Consider the following 18,056-nt stretch of genomic DNA (forward strand, 5'->3'; position numbering starts at 1 on the left):
ATCTTAACTGTCACCAGCGTGGCAGGAAGAGAAGAATGACAGCAAAGACAGATAGATCACTGGACGACTCGAATCAGGTGATCGGATGCGTATGCGCCTTCGATTTCATGGGATGTAAGTTGATTAGATAGTAAACCCACCAGATGTGGCAATCTATGGTACGAGACGTGGACGATTGACATTTTGACGTCGACAAAAGATCGCAGTAACATTTTCCATTGACCATTGGATCCAACTGGGGATAAGCCTACAGCGGTCAGGAGGTGCGTTTCTTTCCGGTTGCCCTGTAATGGTTGATAGACACCTGCCACGCGATTAATTGACGCTCGAGCATAGACCTTCTACCGATGCGTTGATTAGACCAGACAGATAGAACAAAGGCGCCTTTGAAAGTATGCGCAAAGTCAATTTCGTTGTCAGGGCCAGCTGCAGGTGGTGAGTTTGTGATGTATCTTCCTCTATTGTTGTCACGGCGGTTAGCGATGTAAGACAATCCCGTTAGACTAGTGATCTCAGCGATCTTCGATGGAATGGGAGAACCCCTGGACAAGAACGCTATCTAGGGGCTGTCTGGAAGCGCTCAGCTGTGATCAGGGATCAAAGAGGCTGCCTGTCTGTCGTCAAGTACGAGTCTATTATTGCGTGCCGAGTTACTGCAGGGAACACGGTGGAATCGATGTTCCGGGCGGCAAGACACTACGAAGTCCATGTTGATACATCCCTTTCCTTCTAGATGGAGGCAGGAAGATGTCATCGGTGACTGCGAACCCTCGTACGGGACGCAGGATCGCTCCCCGTTCGTACTTTTTGTACTACCGCGCAGCAGATCAGTGGCACAGTGATGTCTTTAGCCTGGCATCTTTGCGAGTCGGTAACAGAGGCGGAGCAGCAACGTCATGATCGGATAGAGCAGATACTCTCGCAAGCCGATCAGTAGGTCATATCCCAATAACGGGCATCATTTCTTTCGCCACGGTCTTCGAGACGCAGCTGAAGGCGAACTACTCACTATACGGAGTACGGAGTAGAGTACAAGCGACAGCCGTTCGCGTGTTTGGTTCCTCTTTTTTTTTTGCGGAGGGCGATTGACTACTCTAGTATCTCGAACCAGTCAGTAATTACTCTTCTCGCCTGGGGATTGCGCACTGGGCAGTTATTTTCCGAACGCCTCACGACTATCCACTTGGGATGACCCACCATCAGCGCACTATTTGTGTGAGAATTTAGAAAGGAAGCGCCAGGGGCCGGGATCGATCTGCTGCCTGTCAGCTGAACGTCGAGCGCTCCCCTGAATTTCAGGAGGGCTCTATTGTGTATGAGATGTGACTAGAGTCGGAATGGATACTCTGGCTATCTGCCGGCAAGAAAGAAAGAAAAGGGAACCGATCTCAGTTAACGATGCCGTACGGGCTTATCGACAGGGGGAATGCTCTATCGAAAGCGTCAGGATCATTACATCCGCAGCCGCCGGTCCACTCGCTTATTCTGTTGGATCATGGATGGAGGAACAATCTGTTCGAGAACAGAGAACAAGCCATCCGAGCGGAAAGGCTGGGGCACCGTGGGCCGTGCACGGCGCACGCACCAGAGTTACCAGACAATAAGATATGGTCTATTCGGTAGAGGGACATTTACCCTGGCACTGTAGGTTGGTGTATCCGTTGCAAAGATCCTGTACTGGTGGATCCTGGTCGAATGCGAACTCCCTCGAAACGCAGCGCAGACGTGTTCGTGTGAGAGGCACAGCACCTCGGCCGTTCTGTGCCAGGTACATCCAGCCATGTCCGTGGACCGACCAGGCTGTGGAATGCACTTGAGACAGATTATGGTATTGCCGGACGATGCGAAACCTCGAGGCTGCGCCGTTTAGGACGTAACGTGGCAGGATGGGAGACAAACCAATCAACTGCCACTGGGCATCAAGGGTTCAAGGGCCACAGCGGCCATTCCGTTCTTCTCGAACGCTGTGGGGAGCGAGCGAGTCCGCCTCACTTTGCCTGTCTGTCGTCCTGTCGTCCTGTCCAAGGTCAAGGCAGACCCGGCTAGATAGACAGGCTTTCCCACTGTCTCTCTGCGCCTCGCCGCATACGTCGATGGACTGGTCCGATCGTCACACGGCCAGCGAGTCGGGTGCGACGAATCAGACCGCTAGGGACCCCACGGGCTGATACGAAGTATATCATCGATTAACCTGCCCCCCGGAAGGGGATGGGATGGGGTTGACCAGGATGAGGGTGACCGTGACGGTGATGATGATATGAAAAGAGAAAGAGAATAAACGATAGACCAACCAGGGTCATCGCCACCCCGGCGTTGATGAAGTTCTTCATCCACACCGTCTAGGGTATATTATTAACTATCTACCATAGGTAGACCATTATTTGTTTCAACGGGGACGGACATGGGAATAATAATGAGTCGACGGTCGACTCAACAGCCATCGAACTAGCACCGTAGACTAGGGACCCTGACTGGACCATGAGCAGTGAGCACAAGAATTCCCTTGTTTCTTGCCTGGTTGAATGCTCCCGATCGTCCTGAGGCTACGATTCGTTTCCCGACCTGTTGGTCCGGACCACAGGAAGGTCAGCGAAGCCAAGAGGGTTCGAAATGCGGACAAGCCGTCAGTTGTCTAGATGCTGAAGTCATCGAGTGCGAGTACAGTATAGAAAACGATGATAGAGTTTCCCATGTATGAAATCCACTTGAGTATGCGCATGGGGTGGCTTTGCTTTAGCTCGCCTCCCAGTCCCAGCCGTGCCGTGGAGACGGGGTCTGGACTGTGGGAGAGCGAACACGAAGACGGAGAGGAGATTATTTTTAATTTGCCCGTGGAGACTCTGGTGCCTGGGAACTTGGAAGTTGGGAAGCGAGTGGACGCTATGGAACTAGAGCATCTAGTCATCGAGTCATCGACCAACTCTGGCACGCACGGCGATTTCTGCAGGTCAGGCGGCCGTCGTGGATGTGGCGTTGGAACTGGTCACATCCCAACGGCGGTTGGTGGCCTTGGGGGAAGTTGATTCTTGTTGGTGTTTTTCCTTCTTGTTGGTGTGTGGTGTGTGTTAGTTATGGATAGTTTCAATGGATAGTTTTAATGGATAATGATGATAATGATTGATGAATCAACTAACTGACTGTGTTCGATTGGGGATGTTGATGGGGGTTGGAGAGGCTGGTTAGTTCCAATCCACACCGTTCGCAGCCGCCACGCACTTCTCCCTTCGATGCACGCGGCTGTGAGCCACTCGATAACAAAGCAAGATGGAGCAAGAATATTAATATTAATAGAAGACGGACACCGACTCTTGCTTACCGCCACGCACTTTCCTCGCGCCACCGCCCAAAACCCCCCTCCGGCGTCGAGATCCGCCCTGTTGCTTGCTGGTTTCGCCCCCCGTCAAGTCAGTCTTGCTCCCTCTTTTCTAACTCACTAAACTACTCATCACTCATTCTTCTCTTCTTCCTCTCCATCCACTAAACTAAAACTCCTCTAAACCAGTCCAGGCCTGCGACGGTTGAGGGCGCAGGCTGTGGACCGCCCCTTCTCCTCCTTTCTTTCCTATTTGTAGCCTGCGCGTCCTGCTCCACGCTGTGCTTCTGGGAGGATTCTTCTTCCTGCTGATGTCCATCATACTAAGCATCGAGGGTGCCCGACTTACTTCAACTCGCCCTCTTCTTCCTTTCTCCTTCTCTTCTCCACGCGACTCCTACAACATCCTTCTTTGCTCCCTCGATCCTCTCTCATCCTCCCCAGACTCTTGTCTGTCCCAACAGCGGGCGTGTCTTCGTACCCATCCCCCCTCGAAGCCACCTCGTCTGTTCGCCCACCCTTTCCGTGTTTGTTAATTACGCCGTGAGAGGATCCGGAGTTTCTTGATAATAAATAATCTACCTTTGCTCCCGGAGAGGACTCGTCGACTGAGTGGTGATATCACATATATCAATCAGACCCATTGGACCAACAAAGAAGGACGCAGATCACATCCCAGAGGAAAAACCTACTATTACCACTGCTACTGCTACCACCGACTATCCTATTATTTATTTGGATTGCTGTACCAGGACTATTCTTCCGACTTGCCACGGACCCTTTACCCGGAGTTTCCATCCACAGGAAAAGAAAAAGAGGCCCTTCCCGTCCCGGATTGGATCGTCTGGTTTCGCTTGGGTGACAGTTCATCATCCCACTTGCGCGCCTATTCCCCTTCCTCTTTTTTTTCCCCCTTCTCAACGCTAGCATGTACCCTACTACCCTTCCAACTCCCCCGCCGTCTCCTATCGCGCGCTGCTATGCCCCCGAGGACCGTTTAGGACTGCTCTTGGCCAACCGGCTGGAGCTCACCAGCATCCTGGGTGTCGGAGCCTATGGCGTGGTCTACACCGCCATTGACATCCACACCAACGTCCCCTATGCTGTCAAGGCCCTCAACAAGACCGGACTCGACTCCAGACAGCGCAAGTTCCAGCAGCGCGAGATCAAGCTGCACCATCTGGCTAGCCAACATCCCAATGTGGTCTCCCTGGTCCGCATCATGGATTCCGTGGATTGTACTTTCGTCGTGATTGAATTCTGTCCCGAGGGCGACTTGTTCTCCAGTATCACTGAGCGCGGCCACTTCGTCGGGAATGACCCGCTGGCCAAACGTGCTTTCCTACAGACCTTGGATGCCGTTCAGTTCTGCCATTCCATCGGAATCTATCACCGCGACTTGAAGCCGGAAAACATTCTGGTCACCGACCACGGGATGACCGTCAAGCTGGCCGATTTTGGCCTGGCTACCACGGACTATTATACGTCGGACTTTGGCTGCGGTTCCACCTTCTACATGTCGCCAGGTACGTGCCAGCACTTCGCTTGATTCTGCGACATTTTATTGCTGCAAAACAGAAACTAACTAACTTGAAACGTGCAGAATGTCAGCAAACCAACCCGAGACCCATGTCTTGCTATGCCTCGGCCCCTAATGATGTTTGGAGCCTAGGTGTCATCTTGGTGAACCTGACCTGTGGCCGCAATCCGTGGAAGCGTGCTTCCCCAGAGGACTCAACCTTCCGGGCTTTCCTCAAGGACCCAGAGTTCCTCCGGACCATTCTGCCCTTGACCCCGGAGTTGAACTACATCCTGAGACGCATCTTTGAATGCGACCCCGTCAAGCGGATTACCATCCCGGAGTTGCGGACGTTGATCATGGAGTGCCCCGCCTTCACTACCACTTCCTACAGTTCTTGTGTACCGGCTGGACCGAAGATCGCCTACACGGAGGAGCCTGCCGTGGGCTTCATGAACTACGCCCAGCTGCCGCTGACGCCGCCAGCCCAAGCTTATGACGTGGAGTACTCCGATTCTGCCGTCTCGGACACTTCTCTGACGGACGACGACACCATCTCATCGGTGTCGTCTTCGTCTGACGATGAGTCGGAGATGCAGTCCAACGGCTACAGATACATTGCTCCCCCCCAGTACTGGGGTTCCATCGGTCAGTTGACCGACGTGACAGAAAAGTCCCTGGTTCCGAACCGACCTGCTGGACCGGTCGTCGAGGCTTATTAAAAACAAAATATTACACCTTCGACATGGCTTTGGGCACATCAACGTTACGCAGTCACGAAGTATACGGTTTATTTCTGCACTCGAACCTCAACATCACATACTACTCTATCTAATCATTGGGCGCCTTTTTCCAGTACCACCCCCAAAAAAAGTCCAATACTTCACGATTTCAACATTACCGCCACTCAAAAAGTGTCTTTTCCATCGAAAAGGCATTGGTTTTCATTTTTTTCTTGGACGGTCACCCAACCTAACCTGGTCTCTTTTCTCTTCAACCCGGACATATCATACTTGGCTTGCCGGTCCATCTGTTAATGATGGGCAACGAAGTTGTCCATGGAAACCCTTACAGTCCCTGGACTGGCCGGATATATACTTAGACTTACCACTTCACTTCACTTTGTCACGCTCCCACTTGTGAGCGGGTTTGCTTTCAAGGCTACATATTGATATCTGTGTTATTATTATCTTTACCTGGGTGGGCTTTTCCTGTTTTGAGGCATTTCTGTTTAGCTTTTTTTCCCCCAAAAGAATTTGCAGGAGATGCAAGTTTGGCGTTCGGTTATTACAGCACTGCGGGATCCCACGACGTGCGAAGTTTTCCAAATACCCAAAGGAACGAGGGTCAGTGTTGCAGCATTTGGCATGGAGTTTCTGGTTGTCAGCGGGAAAGATGATGTATGATCTGAGCAGCCTCCGTTCTCTTTCTTATATACCATATACCCACGATTCTGAAAAAAACTTCTTTTTTTTGGACAATTCTTAATCTTTCTTTCTTTTCCCTACCAACTTCATGCACCAGGTCAGGCCTTCTTGAAGCTCGTTTTATTGTGATGCATACAGGGGGTCGACGCCAGCTCTGTCGGCCCAGGGAAAATTCACGTTTTCAATGTCCAAATGGAATTGCAGCTGTGTGTGTCTAGCCAGACCACTGGTGGAAATCCACGTGTACATAGGCAAAGTTCAGATACACATACTGGTGCTGCTGAATGAACGAACCTATCCCCAGGAGGGAACCGGTGAATCTTTTTGCATGACCCTCTTCAATGTAGCAATCCCATAAAACTCTCTGTAGGGTGCGTGTCAATGAGGATTCGTCGAGGAGAGTGACACGTCATGCCTGGCGGACGCATGTGATTTATCCAGTGTAGCATAATATACTTCTACATATGCGTACACATATGTACCGGAGAGGTAACAATCATCAATAATATAAGAGGTGAGTTAGGCTTAAGTGGTAATATAATGAGTACCTTGACACTGCAACATAACTAAATATATATCATGTATATTAACTGATTTATCTACTACCTATTTATACAGTCATATACATACATAGACCTACGTAGTAACTAGTTTTATACGTATATTTACCTAAGTATATACACATGTGTACATATGTCTCTGTGTATATGCTACACTACCCCGCCACAAATTACCCCACAAGTCTCATAGCGAGCTGGGGTATTCCGGCTGAAATCAGATCGGACCGGTTCGCGGATAGCTGAATAGTTACGATCAATCACAGTCATCTTCTCTATATCCAGCGCCTTTCCTCTGCAGTCATGGTTCCATACCTGTGGGAACTTGCTGTTGAACTGGTATGGATGGCATTCATCAGAGCAGTTCTTCTGCAGGGTGAATAAGGAAGCATGGTACTGTCCTACAGTTACTGTCATCGATAGCATAACTTCACTTGAACTGCGGTTTTTTTTTTCGTTTTACTCGAACTATAAGGTGCATCTTGACCCCGCTTCCTTTTCTTGCATTCATCTATCTCTGGCATTCTCTCTTCTTATTCTGGCCACATTTCCTTGCCCTTGCCTTTTGTCGAATCCTAAATGGCACAGAAGCATGGTCTGATTTGAACCATCTAGCTAATTGCTTGAATTATCTGCCTGACTCTAGATCTACGGGGGAAGGGTTGAACCGATATTTATCTCCTAATTATACAAAGAATCAATAACAACGGCAACGGCAGCCATAATGGGCAAGCTAGTTATCCTTTATGTGATTCGTTTCTAATATTCAAACTAGATAAAATTGTCGTGAATCTCCCGGTGCGGGTGAAGGGGGCTGCTGAGGGTGAGCAGTGGTATTCATTATTATTATCTAAAATGATCTGGATCCTAGTGATCTAGTAGGTCCTATCCGATAATTAGGATCCTAAAAAGGAAAAAAGTCAAGGAACCAAAGGCAGATCCTGACAAAGCTAAGTCCATCCACCAGATGGCAATTTTATGTACATTCTGGATCGTCTGTAACCGAGGAGCGGTTCCTTACCTTCAGGATTATTTGGACAGACACCCAAAGTGTCAATAAGTTTCATTTCTTGAGAGATATCAGGAGAAAGCACACCAGGTTCTCTAAGAGCCTCCTCCAAACGGATGATTGACAGATGACCTGTACATACATACGCTCTGTGCGCCGACACCTTTCTTGACCCACGGTTCTCTTCCTTTCGGTCTGCATCACTATACTGCTGCCTGATCCAGTCGTCTCACGTCGGCTATGAATACTACCGAAACTTATGCAACCTCTGCAACCAGGAGAAACATGCCTCAAGACCCCACATTATCTATCTCTCCATCCTCACAAATTGCCCTGATAGAAGAATATCCACCGGCGGAGTATAAAGGCACGAACGCCTTAAAAAGAGCTGTTGCTGCAAAGAAACAAAAATTGGACAAAGGAAGTCAAGACCAATATCTCTCTTTCCACCATATCACATCGGACAAATTTGCGAGGATTGAGGAACGTCGCGTCGACCTTGGACGCGGAGCCGCCTTCTCCTACTTTGGCGACATTGAGACCCTAATTATAAAACTCCCTACTCGAGCACATGAGAAGGCTCATGCGACGCTGGGCCAGCGAATGCAAGCCCAAGTATTTCAGATGGGAGTCGGCTGGGATGAGTTCGTTGCGATCAATGCAACAGCCATAAGGGGTAGAAATAATTCTAAGAAGGAGGGTGACTCCGCCTGGCAAAATGAGAAACTTAGACCAAGTAAGGCAGATTGGCCAAATATAGTTATTGAAGCAGGATTATCGGGATCTCTCGCGCGGCTACGCAGTGACGCAAGATGGTGGATTGAGAACTCTGCGGGGGACGTGCTTATTGTCCTTGTCATTTGGATCCAGCCGACCTCCAAAAGAGCGAAGATAGAGAAATGGATCCCTAATGTTCAACTTACAAGACGCAGTCCCCGTCTCGGCTCCCCTACGGTATCTCCTATTAAGGTTGCTGATATTAAGATCGATCAATCGTCTGCATCTATGTGTCATGGTGCTCCCTTGCGCCTGGAGTTCGATAGGGTTTTCGGAAGACCACCACGAAATGCCCCGGAGCAGGATATCATCTTCACGCGAAATGAGCTGGAGGATTGGGCAAGGCTTCTGTGGATAGCTTGCTGATGGAAGTGAGTGGAAGGGCTGCGGTGTCTTTTCCTTGTAAAACCACTTAGTTAAGACGGAACAGTGGAATGGGCTCGAAAAGGCTCATATCTGGCTTTGATTTTGCTATCTGATGATCGACATTATCATTATTGCAAATTGATATGTGATTATCAGGGCGACCTCATGCTGATTCTGCAATGTGTATTTATAGCTTGATAGGGCATCAAAAGCAAAGCAATTAGTACCTACTGCCATGCTAACCACTGTATACTATACATATAGTCGGTATGACTACCCATCAGTCCTCCCTGAAAAAATCAAGATAGCTAACAGCCATCTCATTGAGATATCATGGTTAGAATATATGTACTATATACAACCTCACATATTCCTTCCCCCCGTAACCATGATAGTCTGTCCATTCACATAAGAAAACCACGGGCTCGCCACGCCCACAATCGACCGGGCCGCTTCCTCTGGACTCGCTGGCCTACCCAGCGGGATATCGGGATACTCTTGAGCGGGGGCCTTTGCCGCATCTCCAGAACCACCCTTGCGGGCTGCAAGTTGCTTTCCAGGAATACCCAGCGGGACTTTCGTACCGTCCGGGGCGGTGATGAATGCACCGTCCTCTTTGGCGGCAGTCAATCGGGTCGTAACGTGGCCAAAGGCAATAGTGTTGGCGCGCACGCCGAATGCAGGACCCCATTCTTTGGCGATGGTTTTTGTAAGTCCGACGACACCGGCTTTGGCGAGAGCGTAGTTGACTTGGCCTCTAAATCAAATAGGTATCAGTCAGCGAGTAATACTAAATCAATGAACAAATGGAAAATAAGAAGAAGAAGAGAACGTACGCATTCCCATGAATACCGCTCGTGCTGCTGATATTGATAATCACCCGTGGCTCCTTATCCTTGACACGGAAATATGGCGCCGCAGCCCGCACGAGCTTGAAAGGCGCCGTATTGTGAACAGCCAGCATAGTCTCCCATTGCTTATCTGTCATCTGTAAGATTTCTCCAATAGTCAGAATAATATGCGCTTCACAGACAGTCAAATATATGACTGCAAAACCTCACCTTATGAATAACTCCATCCCACGTAAATCCCGCATTGTTGACGATGATATGGATCTTGCCATTACCGAACTCAGCCGCTTTGGCTACCAATGTCTCGATGTATTTGGAATCCGTCACATCGCCCACGACGGCGATGGCGCGGCCTGCCTCTGCGCTGTTGATGGCGTTCGCTACCGAGTTTGCCTTGTCTGGAGAACGAATGGGGAAGTGTGAATAAATGAGGTTTTATTTATCCAATGCCCCCATGAAGGATCTGGGTCAAATGCCAATTTGCGATGCATTGTTTCTCGAAGACTCAAAATATACAGGCAAGATAATACAGTACATGAACATGTCGACTCTACTCCAGTTCTGCTTCACTAACAAATAATGGAAAAAAAAGAAACTATACTCACCAGCATCAATATCCGCCACGACCACCTTAGCACCCTCATTGGCAAATAATCGAGCAGCCTCTGCGCCAATGCCCTGTCCTGCACCGGTGATGATGGCTACCTGGCCTGCCAGCAGGCCTTGGGGGTAGTTGAGATGCTTGTTAATTTGGGAAAGGCGGTCTTGAGGGGCCATTTTTCCTTGAGTTACTTTCGAGTTAGAAGAGAATATTTCTGAGGAAATATAAGATGATCCAGATGTGTGGATTAATATAAGATTGAGGGTTCTGGATACAGAAAGAGTATGTGGCAGGGCCGGTCGGAGCTTAACTATCAGTTTTGGTTATCGAAATTGAGTACCCCGGATTGCGAATTTGCCGAGGCTCAATTGTATGACCAATCAGGATGCCGAATGGGGGCATTTCCAGATGGATTCATTATTGTTGTATCAGCCATGATATCCAACGTGAGATGCCGCGTTGAAGCCGTAGCTTTTGCAGTTCATGACATACGTGCAAAGATTCTATTATGGTACAGCAACGATCTCGTTATTTACATGACTTCCAAGTCCTAAATTCGACATACTACGGTAGTTACCGCGGATGCTGTTTATCGGTCTACGAGCAACTCTCTGCCAACCCGCTGTGTCGATAATCAAAAGCCTTTAAGAGTCCCGTCAGATGTGACACTGCAGCCAGGACAACGAGCACATGGAAGATCTGGTGCGAGCTTCCCAGAAGATCGAACCGGCCCGGTTTTAGACGTTCCGGAATTCGCGCGGCGTAGATTGCTGCTCCCAAGATATACAGGAATCCCTGGAGCAGCATCCAGAAGAGCCCCATCTGCCGAGCCATCTGTTCTGGACCGAATATCTTCAATCCGTGCATCACCGGGAAGATGGCCGACAGCCCCATCCCGACGAACATGGCTGCTCGGAAGGGTCGCAGTTCTGGTGTGCGGAACCGGGGCATGACGGATACGCAGGCGCAGCCTAATCCAATCAAGATGATCATGCTCCAGTACAGGTCCTGCAGTTTTGGGTGGCAGTAGAAGCCGTAGTAGACACTGGGAATGAAGCTGCCCACGATAAGCCCGACGATCCCGACATAGTCAAAGGCGTTTCCCACGCGCGCAACGAACGGAGAATGGTTAGAGATGGTATGGTAGGTTGCTGACATCCCGAGACAGAAGGCAGCTCCAGCGAAGAAGCATGAAAACGCGATTATATCAGCTTGCGTGGCAGTCTCGTAGCGTGGAGTGAGAGTACGGTAAAGCCAGAAGGCCGAGGGAATCGCGAGCAGTGACGGCAGCAGATGGCTGTAGATATTGACAGTCTCATTGTGGAGATAGGCCAGCGATTGGAAAGACACCAGAAAAGAGAACGACGCCGGTCGATAGCCTGTATGGATATGATGGTTGTCGCGCTGCCAGGGCGCCAGGTCGTCCCAGTGGAGGAGCTTCCGGATCACCTTGGGCGGTTTCTCTGCGACGGCTGAAGCGGTCGAGAGCAGGTCGACGGGTTTGCCATTACCCTGCTCTGGCTGGGAGTCAGCAGGCCGGCGTTGACGGGTAGACATATCGACGGCAAACAGCGGAATAAGAAGAACAAGAAGAAAAAAAAAAGAAGTCTAAAACATATCTATACATGGAACAAAAAAAAGTGTTGAAGGCATCCCAACATCGCGGGAGGCGTTGAAAGCTCCGCTGCAAACACTGCAAACTGGCGGGAGATGTTGGGGAAGCTCAGGAACGCGCGAGGATCTCTCGTTCAGACGACCATCTGATGTTTGATCATGGCGAAATATGTCCCGCCTGGAAAGGCCGCTGCCAGCCGGTTAAAGCCGGTCTCTGTTGATCCTCTGGAGAGCGTGGGCTTTGTCTCCAAGGGTGACAAGCAGTACGTGTGAAGATATACAACAGTCCCCAATTCCCCCGCCTCCGCTGCTCTGACCCTTGCTCTCGTGCTCTCTCCAGGCTCCTTGACCATCAGGCGCAGGTAGAGTACTTCCAGAAGATCGTGGACAGGTATATGGAATTCTGCGATCGTCATAACAAGGACTTGGATGCCGCGTTCGATTCGCTTCCTACCAGTGCCTCCGACGATGCCACCAAGAATCCCCCCGCATCCCTTCCACCCGCACGCTCGGGAGCTCCCATGAAAGGAAGCGCAGCAAGGTCGAGTCCTCCGCCTGCGATCGAGCTCTCCAGGATCCTCCTCTCCTTGCGTAAGCTCCGGGAGGCTATTCTCGCGACAGCGTCTACAATCCCAGTTCCCTTCTCCCAGCGAGTTCATGTCTTCTCCATCCGGCTCTCGATCATGGCCCAGCATCCTCCGTCATACTTCCCGTCGCTCCGCTATCTCCTTGACAAGCTCCATACACCAACCCATCCTCTTGAGCCGTCGGAACTGTCCGAGTTCACCTCCTATCTCGCTCTCGATTATGCTTGTCGACAGGCGGACATGGGGGCCGCATATGAGCTTCGCTCCCGGGCCAGGGCGCGCTACGGCTTCCGATCGGACTTGGTCGACCGCGTATTGTCCGCATTGATGCATGACGACTGGGTGGCGTTCTGGAGAGCAAGGAAGGGCCTTGATGGGTACATGCGCAGAGTGACCAACTGGGCAGTCGATAGAGTCCGAAGGCATGCGCTGAAGGCTGTCGGGAGTGCGTATATGAATGTCGACCTCAATTGGATCGTAGTGGGATGCACTGGTGACGGAGAGGGCTGGACGTGGGAGAAACTAGTGGAAAAGGAAAAGCTAGGCTGGGAGAAGGAGGGGAATAAAATCATCATAAAGCGGCCCAAGTCGAGGAGGCTGGAGCCGATCAAAGAAGTTTGAGGCGTTCGTTTTTGGGAAGCAAGGCGTTAGGCGGCATGCAAGCATCCGAAAGGCGTACAGGAGGCCTACCGTCAACATACTAGATGGTACACGGGAAAACGGTGCTATGAGCACATGGCTGTATTTGGATTCAAACTTGAGGGCTAGCGCCTGGAGTTTCTGCGGATCGTTAATCGTACATCATTATGCTTTCATCATGAACTGAGATTCTTAACACATCGTCCCGAGACTCGCCATATCTACTGACGTCCGTGTGTCTCAGAGCTTGAAGTCTGCGTTTGGTCTGTCAATGTTGGTATCCCCCGTGTGAGGCTGTTTCGCAACCTCATCTGCCAGGCGCAGCTTGAGGTTGCGCGACTTGTCAGAGCAGAGTTCGTAGATCGTGGCTAGATTAAATGTCAGGCTCTGGAAGGAATTGTTGCCAGAAATTAGGGACTCGAGAAGGCCGCGGGACTGTAAACAGGTTAGCATAGGATTCTCGCTTTCGATGGCTGACGAGAAGTGAGAACTGACCTCGTTCAGCTTCCCAATATAGAGTAGACAAACTGCCAGGTTGTTTGTGAACATGGCTTCCTGGTCCTTGCTAGTGCTTTTCTCTAGCAGAGACTTCCACCCAGCCACGGCGTCGTCGTAGCGACCTTCCGCCATGTCTAGCAGAGGGTTCAGAATCCCTTCACCAAGTTGGGTCGACTCATTCAGAATGTCCCTCGCGGTCCCGACATCGCCAATTCGTATGTTCAGGAAAGCTCTTCTCAGTTTCTCGGTATCACTCTCAGGCCCGGGCCCTTTCAGACTCTCTAGTGAACGTCGAGCGGCATCCAAGTCGCCCATTTCGATGAGCGCATTCACGCTCCTCAGACCTAAATCAGCCAATCGATCTTTCCAGACCTGCTTCTCGGCTTTTTCTATTCCTGGGCGCATAATCTCCTGTCGTGCCTCCAGACCGATCTCGTAAAGGCCTGCAATGCCCCGGCGAGCGTCTCCAAATCCAATGCTCTGCAGTCTGACTGCGAGCACGCGCAGCGGCCATGGTGCGATATGCCTTGGACGAGGCTTCTGTGTCTGATCGCGTGGCTGGCCTGTGATCTCAAGATCTGGGCTGACATAGTAGAAAGAAGAATTAAGGTCCTCCAACGCCTTAGACTCCTGGGCCGCGAGAATACCGTTGCCCGTCAGTTCCAAACATGCCAAGCGTATGTAAAATAGCGTAAAAATGGTATTGCTATCTGTCGGCGAAACAAAATGGGATGTCAACAACGTGCCGCACAGATGTGCAGCAAGGAGAAAGTGGCCTTCGTTCAATAGCTTGTCAAGGGTCTTGAGCAAAGCGGGCAAGTCTTCGCCGGGAGAAGGTGTGGTAAAAGCTGCGCGAAAGGCGGGAGGAATCTCGAGTTGTGAGAGAGGATGGTAAATTTCCGCTCGTTGCAAAAAGGAGAGGTCCTTTTTCAGTGCGCTGACATCTTCCTTCAGTATATGGTCAAGCTGTGTTTGAATCGAATCATAGTTATCCAACGGGCCCAGGGGGCTTCTGGAAGGCTCAGGGCTGGTCGGAGATTGAATACGAGACCGGAGAGGAGAGTTGGGACTTTCTGCTCCGCTAAGAGGACTGGCAATTTAATTGTCAGTGTCAATCATCACTGTCATAAAAGCAAGCGTCAGGAGTACAAGCTTACTCGTCCGTGGCTTCCAGGGGGCCTTTGGTCGAACTGCGAGGACGAGAAGCTGAAACCCAGTCAATATCCTCAAGTACATAGGAGAAGCAACGCAACAGCCTGGTACAGAGCGGAGGCAAGCTGGCTGCCATAGCTATCTTGGAAGGTTTGGATGCTTACATCTGCTGGAGATGTTGCGACGATGTCTGGAGGTCTTTGGCTCCATATTGAGTGGAATTCACTTATACACACGCATTTATTAATTCCATTCAAAATAGGGACATCACAAATTACGCCCTCTTCCAAATTGTGGTGGAGGATCTATGATGGCCGCAACGTGATAGATGATAGATGGATTGTCCCTCTGCGATAATTGATAGGCGGAGACATGACGGAGAAGCTTCATTCTGCCTAAGGCGGTGAGTATGTCTCCTGGATCGGTTGAGCTGGCCTCTGTACAGTACATTCTAAGAGACAGCAACAAGCTCCGGTTCAACTCCGTTTGCCATCCATTCTTTCATTTTCTCAGTGCAAAAGGGGTCTTTCATTTATTTTCGAAATACTGGAATATAAGACAAAATGGCAGACACCAAGAACAAGTACTCTGTGATCCTTCCCACCTACAATGAGCGCAGGAATCTCCCTATCATTACCTGGCTGATCCAGAGAACTTTCAACGAGAAGTGAGTATTCATTTTTTGTTTATTATCATTGTTTCCATAAATACAATTTATCTAATGATTGTCGTGGGTTACAGCAATCTCGACTGGGAGATCATTGTAGTCGACGATGGCTCCCCCGATGGAACTCTCGAGATCGCCAAACAACTCCAGAAGCTCTACGGCGAGGAACACATTATTCTAAAGCCTCGCGCGGGTAAGCTTGGCCTCGGAACCGCCTATGTGCATGGTCTGCAGTTCGCGTCTGGCAACTTCGTCATCATTATGGATGCCGATTTCAGTCACCACCCCAAGTTTATCCCGGAAATGATCAAGATCCAGAAGGAAACCAACGCCGATATCGTCACCGGGACGCGATATGCCAGTCGAGGACCTCTGCGGGGAGGCGTGTACGGTTGGGACCTGTTCCGTAAATTCACCTCGCGTACGGCGAACTTGATCGCGGATGTGATGTTGATGCCCGGTGTCAGCGATCTCACGGGCAGTTTCCGTCTGTACAAGAAGCAGGTGCTGGAAAAGGTTATCACCAGCACTGAGAGTAAGGGATACTCTTTCCAGATGGAGATGATGGTCCGCGCAAAGGCCATGGGTTACAAGGTGGAAGAGTGCCCGATTACCTTCGTCGACCGACTTTACGGAGAGAGCAAGTTGGGAGGAGACGAGATTGCCGAATACCTGAAAGGCGTGTTTACCCTGTGGCTGAAGGTCTAAACGCATTAGGACCTCGTATTTGTTCTCGTTTACACTTGGAATTACTTTGGTCGGTCGTCGTGTATGCTATACCCTGATGGAGTTCACTTCCTTCCTAATACTGGACGGTAGTAAGGATGCCGTTTCGAAGGAATTAGTCTGTATATTATGCTTAATTGATTTGATGGGAACGAAGAAAGTCCACGGAATTTTTATGCATTTCTCAAAGCCATATGGCCACTTTAGGAGTCTTAGGAATGACCGCAGCTAAGGGTTATGAGATATCAGATATCTTTAAATTGCCTTTAGATAGCCGGCAACCCTTGCGCTCAAGTCGCGCCTAGGTTCATCCTCATCGTCACCACTCAGAGCATGGCTAGCTCCTGGAACGACTCCGCTATGCTCAGAGTCCCAGATCTCCTTTTCGGCATTAGCTGCGTTCTTCCATCTTTGGAGCAGCTTCTCTTTGTCCACCGATGGAGGCGTGTGCTCGTCGTTGCCTGAATACAAAACAAGCAACTTGGTCTTGAGTAGACCTTTTGACGGAATCGCCCCAAACGTTTCTTGCAGGCGCTTATCAGTGAGATCCGAACTGAACAGGTCGTCCTCGCGAGGGTTTTCCGGACTATCAGGGCTAACCAGGCTCAGGAATCTTATGCTGCTGATGGGCGTGTCTGCAGGATAGCCAAGTTGAGCAGTCATGGAGAGTGGCAGGACGGTCTCAACTTTGTTTGGGGTATACGGCATCAATTTTGCCATACTAACAAGCTGATCATAACAGCCGACCAATACATTGGGTACATCTTTCTCCGTCCCCGTCGTCAAGGAATGAAGGATAGCCTCGCGGTCCGAAACAGGGGCCTGGAGAATAGCACCGTCCACTTCAGGTCGGACGATGTGTTTCAGACCATCATCAAAGTCGGGGTTGGGAGGAATTGGGTTGGATGTATAGAGGTAGTGCAGGACATCCTGGCTACCGGTGGAATGGCCCATGATAACGATCTTCCTGGTCCCATCCGAGGCAGCAGGGTGAGAGGATTTATATTCCCGTACGTAATTCACGCACTGCGCAATCTCCTCGACGTCTTTGTCCAGACTGCTCATTCCCCATCCCGTATAAGATGAAGAGAGCAGCAGGTTAAAAACGGACCATTCTGTTGGCTCCAGAGCCGCGACGAGATCCTGTACATAGCGAACGGTACCCAGGCCGTCCGTTAAGCCGCCAATGAAGAGCAGACTGTGTGGCTTGGTGCTTGGCTTGGATCCATGTTCAAAAGCGACTAGCCTTGGTGACTGTAGAAGTTAGGCAAATTCATCTCTATCAGCGCGCGCCAATGCAGATTGAGCATAATCAAGGTGGCATATTCATACATAATGGTGGAGGACACCGGGCTGGGCTGGGGAGTGCGCGGGCATGCTTTACGTCACTGGCTGAGAGACAGCTGATTCGTGACGGAGTTAGATATTTAGACGGGAGGCCGGGAATACGAAATCGTTGTAGTAATGAGGGTTGAAGCGATTAGAACGACCGTAAGGACATTGGAGAGAGAAACAAATATCAATGGCTGTCAGATGATGCTGAGTATCCCTTTCTCTCTCTTGTGCCCCGCTCGAAGGCGGGCTCAGATTAGATAGCAATAGCATGGTTCGTGTAACGACAGTAGTAACGCCAGTACGGGAGGTAACAAAACAGACTGTCGATTAATTAAACCCCATAGGTACGACCACAGATAGAAGGTGCGTCTGTTTGATTTGTATCTGTACAGAATGCCAGATGAGATAGTGAGCACAG

The 18,056-nt window shown here is 50.2% G+C and overlaps 8 protein-coding genes across 8 annotated transcripts; 4 read left to right on the forward strand and 4 right to left on the reverse strand.

Moving 5' to 3' along the window:
- Nucleotides 1-4,045: 4,045 nt before the first annotated feature.
- On the forward strand, nucleotides 4,046-5,999 carry C8Q69DRAFT_18614 (protein serine/threonine kinase). Its single transcript, XM_028625925.1, has 2 exons — nucleotides 4,046-4,839; nucleotides 4,917-5,999. Exons 1-2 carry the CDS (start codon nucleotides 4,242-4,244, stop codon nucleotides 5,552-5,554), a joined length of 1,236 nt encoding a protein of 411 aa, XP_028488915.1. The 5' UTR covers nucleotides 4,046-4,241; the 3' UTR covers nucleotides 5,555-5,999.
- Nucleotides 6,000-8,110: 2,111 nt separating this feature from the next.
- C8Q69DRAFT_502808 (hypothetical protein) lies at nucleotides 8,111-8,968 on the forward strand (the record flags this gene model as incomplete). Its single annotated transcript, XM_028632431.1, has 1 exon — nucleotides 8,111-8,968. The coding sequence occupies one exon, from the start codon at nucleotides 8,111-8,113 to the stop codon at nucleotides 8,966-8,968; it is 858 nt and encodes a 285-aa protein (XP_028488916.1).
- A 181-nt stretch (nucleotides 8,969-9,149) lies between these two features.
- Nucleotides 9,150-10,724, reverse strand: C8Q69DRAFT_19324 (hypothetical protein). The gene is made up of 4 exons (XM_028626001.1): nucleotides 10,425-10,724; nucleotides 10,030-10,217; nucleotides 9,805-9,956; nucleotides 9,150-9,725 (listed from the first exon to the last, which is right to left on the reverse strand). The coding sequence occupies exons 1-4, from the start codon at nucleotides 10,594-10,596 to the stop codon at nucleotides 9,332-9,334; spliced, it is 906 nt and encodes a 301-aa protein (XP_028488917.1). The 5' UTR covers nucleotides 10,597-10,724; the 3' UTR covers nucleotides 9,150-9,331.
- Nucleotide 10,725: 1 nt separating this feature from the next.
- C8Q69DRAFT_19313 (putative hemolysin-III channel protein Izh2) lies at nucleotides 10,726-12,203 on the reverse strand. Its single transcript, XM_028625999.1, has one exon. It carries the CDS (start codon nucleotides 11,975-11,977, stop codon nucleotides 11,018-11,020), a length of 960 nt encoding a protein of 319 aa, XP_028488918.1. The 5' UTR covers nucleotides 11,978-12,203; the 3' UTR covers nucleotides 10,726-11,017.
- On the forward strand, nucleotides 12,086-13,438 carry C8Q69DRAFT_19301 (hypothetical protein). Its single transcript, XM_028625997.1, has 2 exons — nucleotides 12,086-12,297; nucleotides 12,375-13,438. Exons 1-2 carry the CDS (start codon nucleotides 12,194-12,196, stop codon nucleotides 13,240-13,242), a joined length of 972 nt encoding a protein of 323 aa, XP_028488919.1. The 5' UTR covers nucleotides 12,086-12,193; the 3' UTR covers nucleotides 13,243-13,438.
- C8Q69DRAFT_19441 (hypothetical protein) lies at nucleotides 13,372-15,362 on the reverse strand. Its single transcript, XM_028626011.1, has 4 exons — nucleotides 15,075-15,362; nucleotides 14,916-14,964; nucleotides 13,756-14,848; nucleotides 13,372-13,695 (listed from the first exon to the last, which is right to left on the reverse strand). The coding sequence occupies exons 1-4, from the start codon at nucleotides 15,118-15,120 to the stop codon at nucleotides 13,501-13,503; spliced, it is 1,383 nt and encodes a 460-aa protein (XP_028488920.1). The 5' UTR covers nucleotides 15,121-15,362; the 3' UTR covers nucleotides 13,372-13,500.
- A 111-nt stretch (nucleotides 15,363-15,473) lies between these two features.
- C8Q69DRAFT_395020 (nucleotide-diphospho-sugar transferase) lies at nucleotides 15,474-16,285 on the forward strand (the record flags this gene model as incomplete). Its single annotated transcript, XM_028627673.1, has 2 exons — nucleotides 15,474-15,577; nucleotides 15,652-16,285. The coding sequence occupies 2 exons, from the start codon at nucleotides 15,474-15,476 to the stop codon at nucleotides 16,283-16,285; spliced, it is 738 nt and encodes a 245-aa protein (XP_028488921.1).
- A 179-nt stretch (nucleotides 16,286-16,464) lies between these two features.
- Nucleotides 16,465-17,970, reverse strand: C8Q69DRAFT_450535 (hypothetical protein). Its single transcript, XM_028629441.1, has 2 exons — nucleotides 17,636-17,970; nucleotides 16,465-17,557 (listed from the first exon to the last, which is right to left on the reverse strand). Exons 1-2 carry the CDS (start codon nucleotides 17,678-17,680, stop codon nucleotides 16,559-16,561), a joined length of 1,044 nt encoding a protein of 347 aa, XP_028488922.1. The 5' UTR covers nucleotides 17,681-17,970; the 3' UTR covers nucleotides 16,465-16,558.
- Nucleotides 17,971-18,056: the final 86 nt, after the last annotated feature.

This window comes from Paecilomyces variotii (assembly GCF_004022145.1).
Source record: "Paecilomyces variotii strain CBS 101075 chromosome Unknown C8Q69scaffold_1, whole genome shotgun sequence".
NCBI classification, from domain to species: Eukaryota; Fungi; Ascomycota; class Eurotiomycetes; order Eurotiales; family Thermoascaceae; genus Paecilomyces; species Paecilomyces variotii.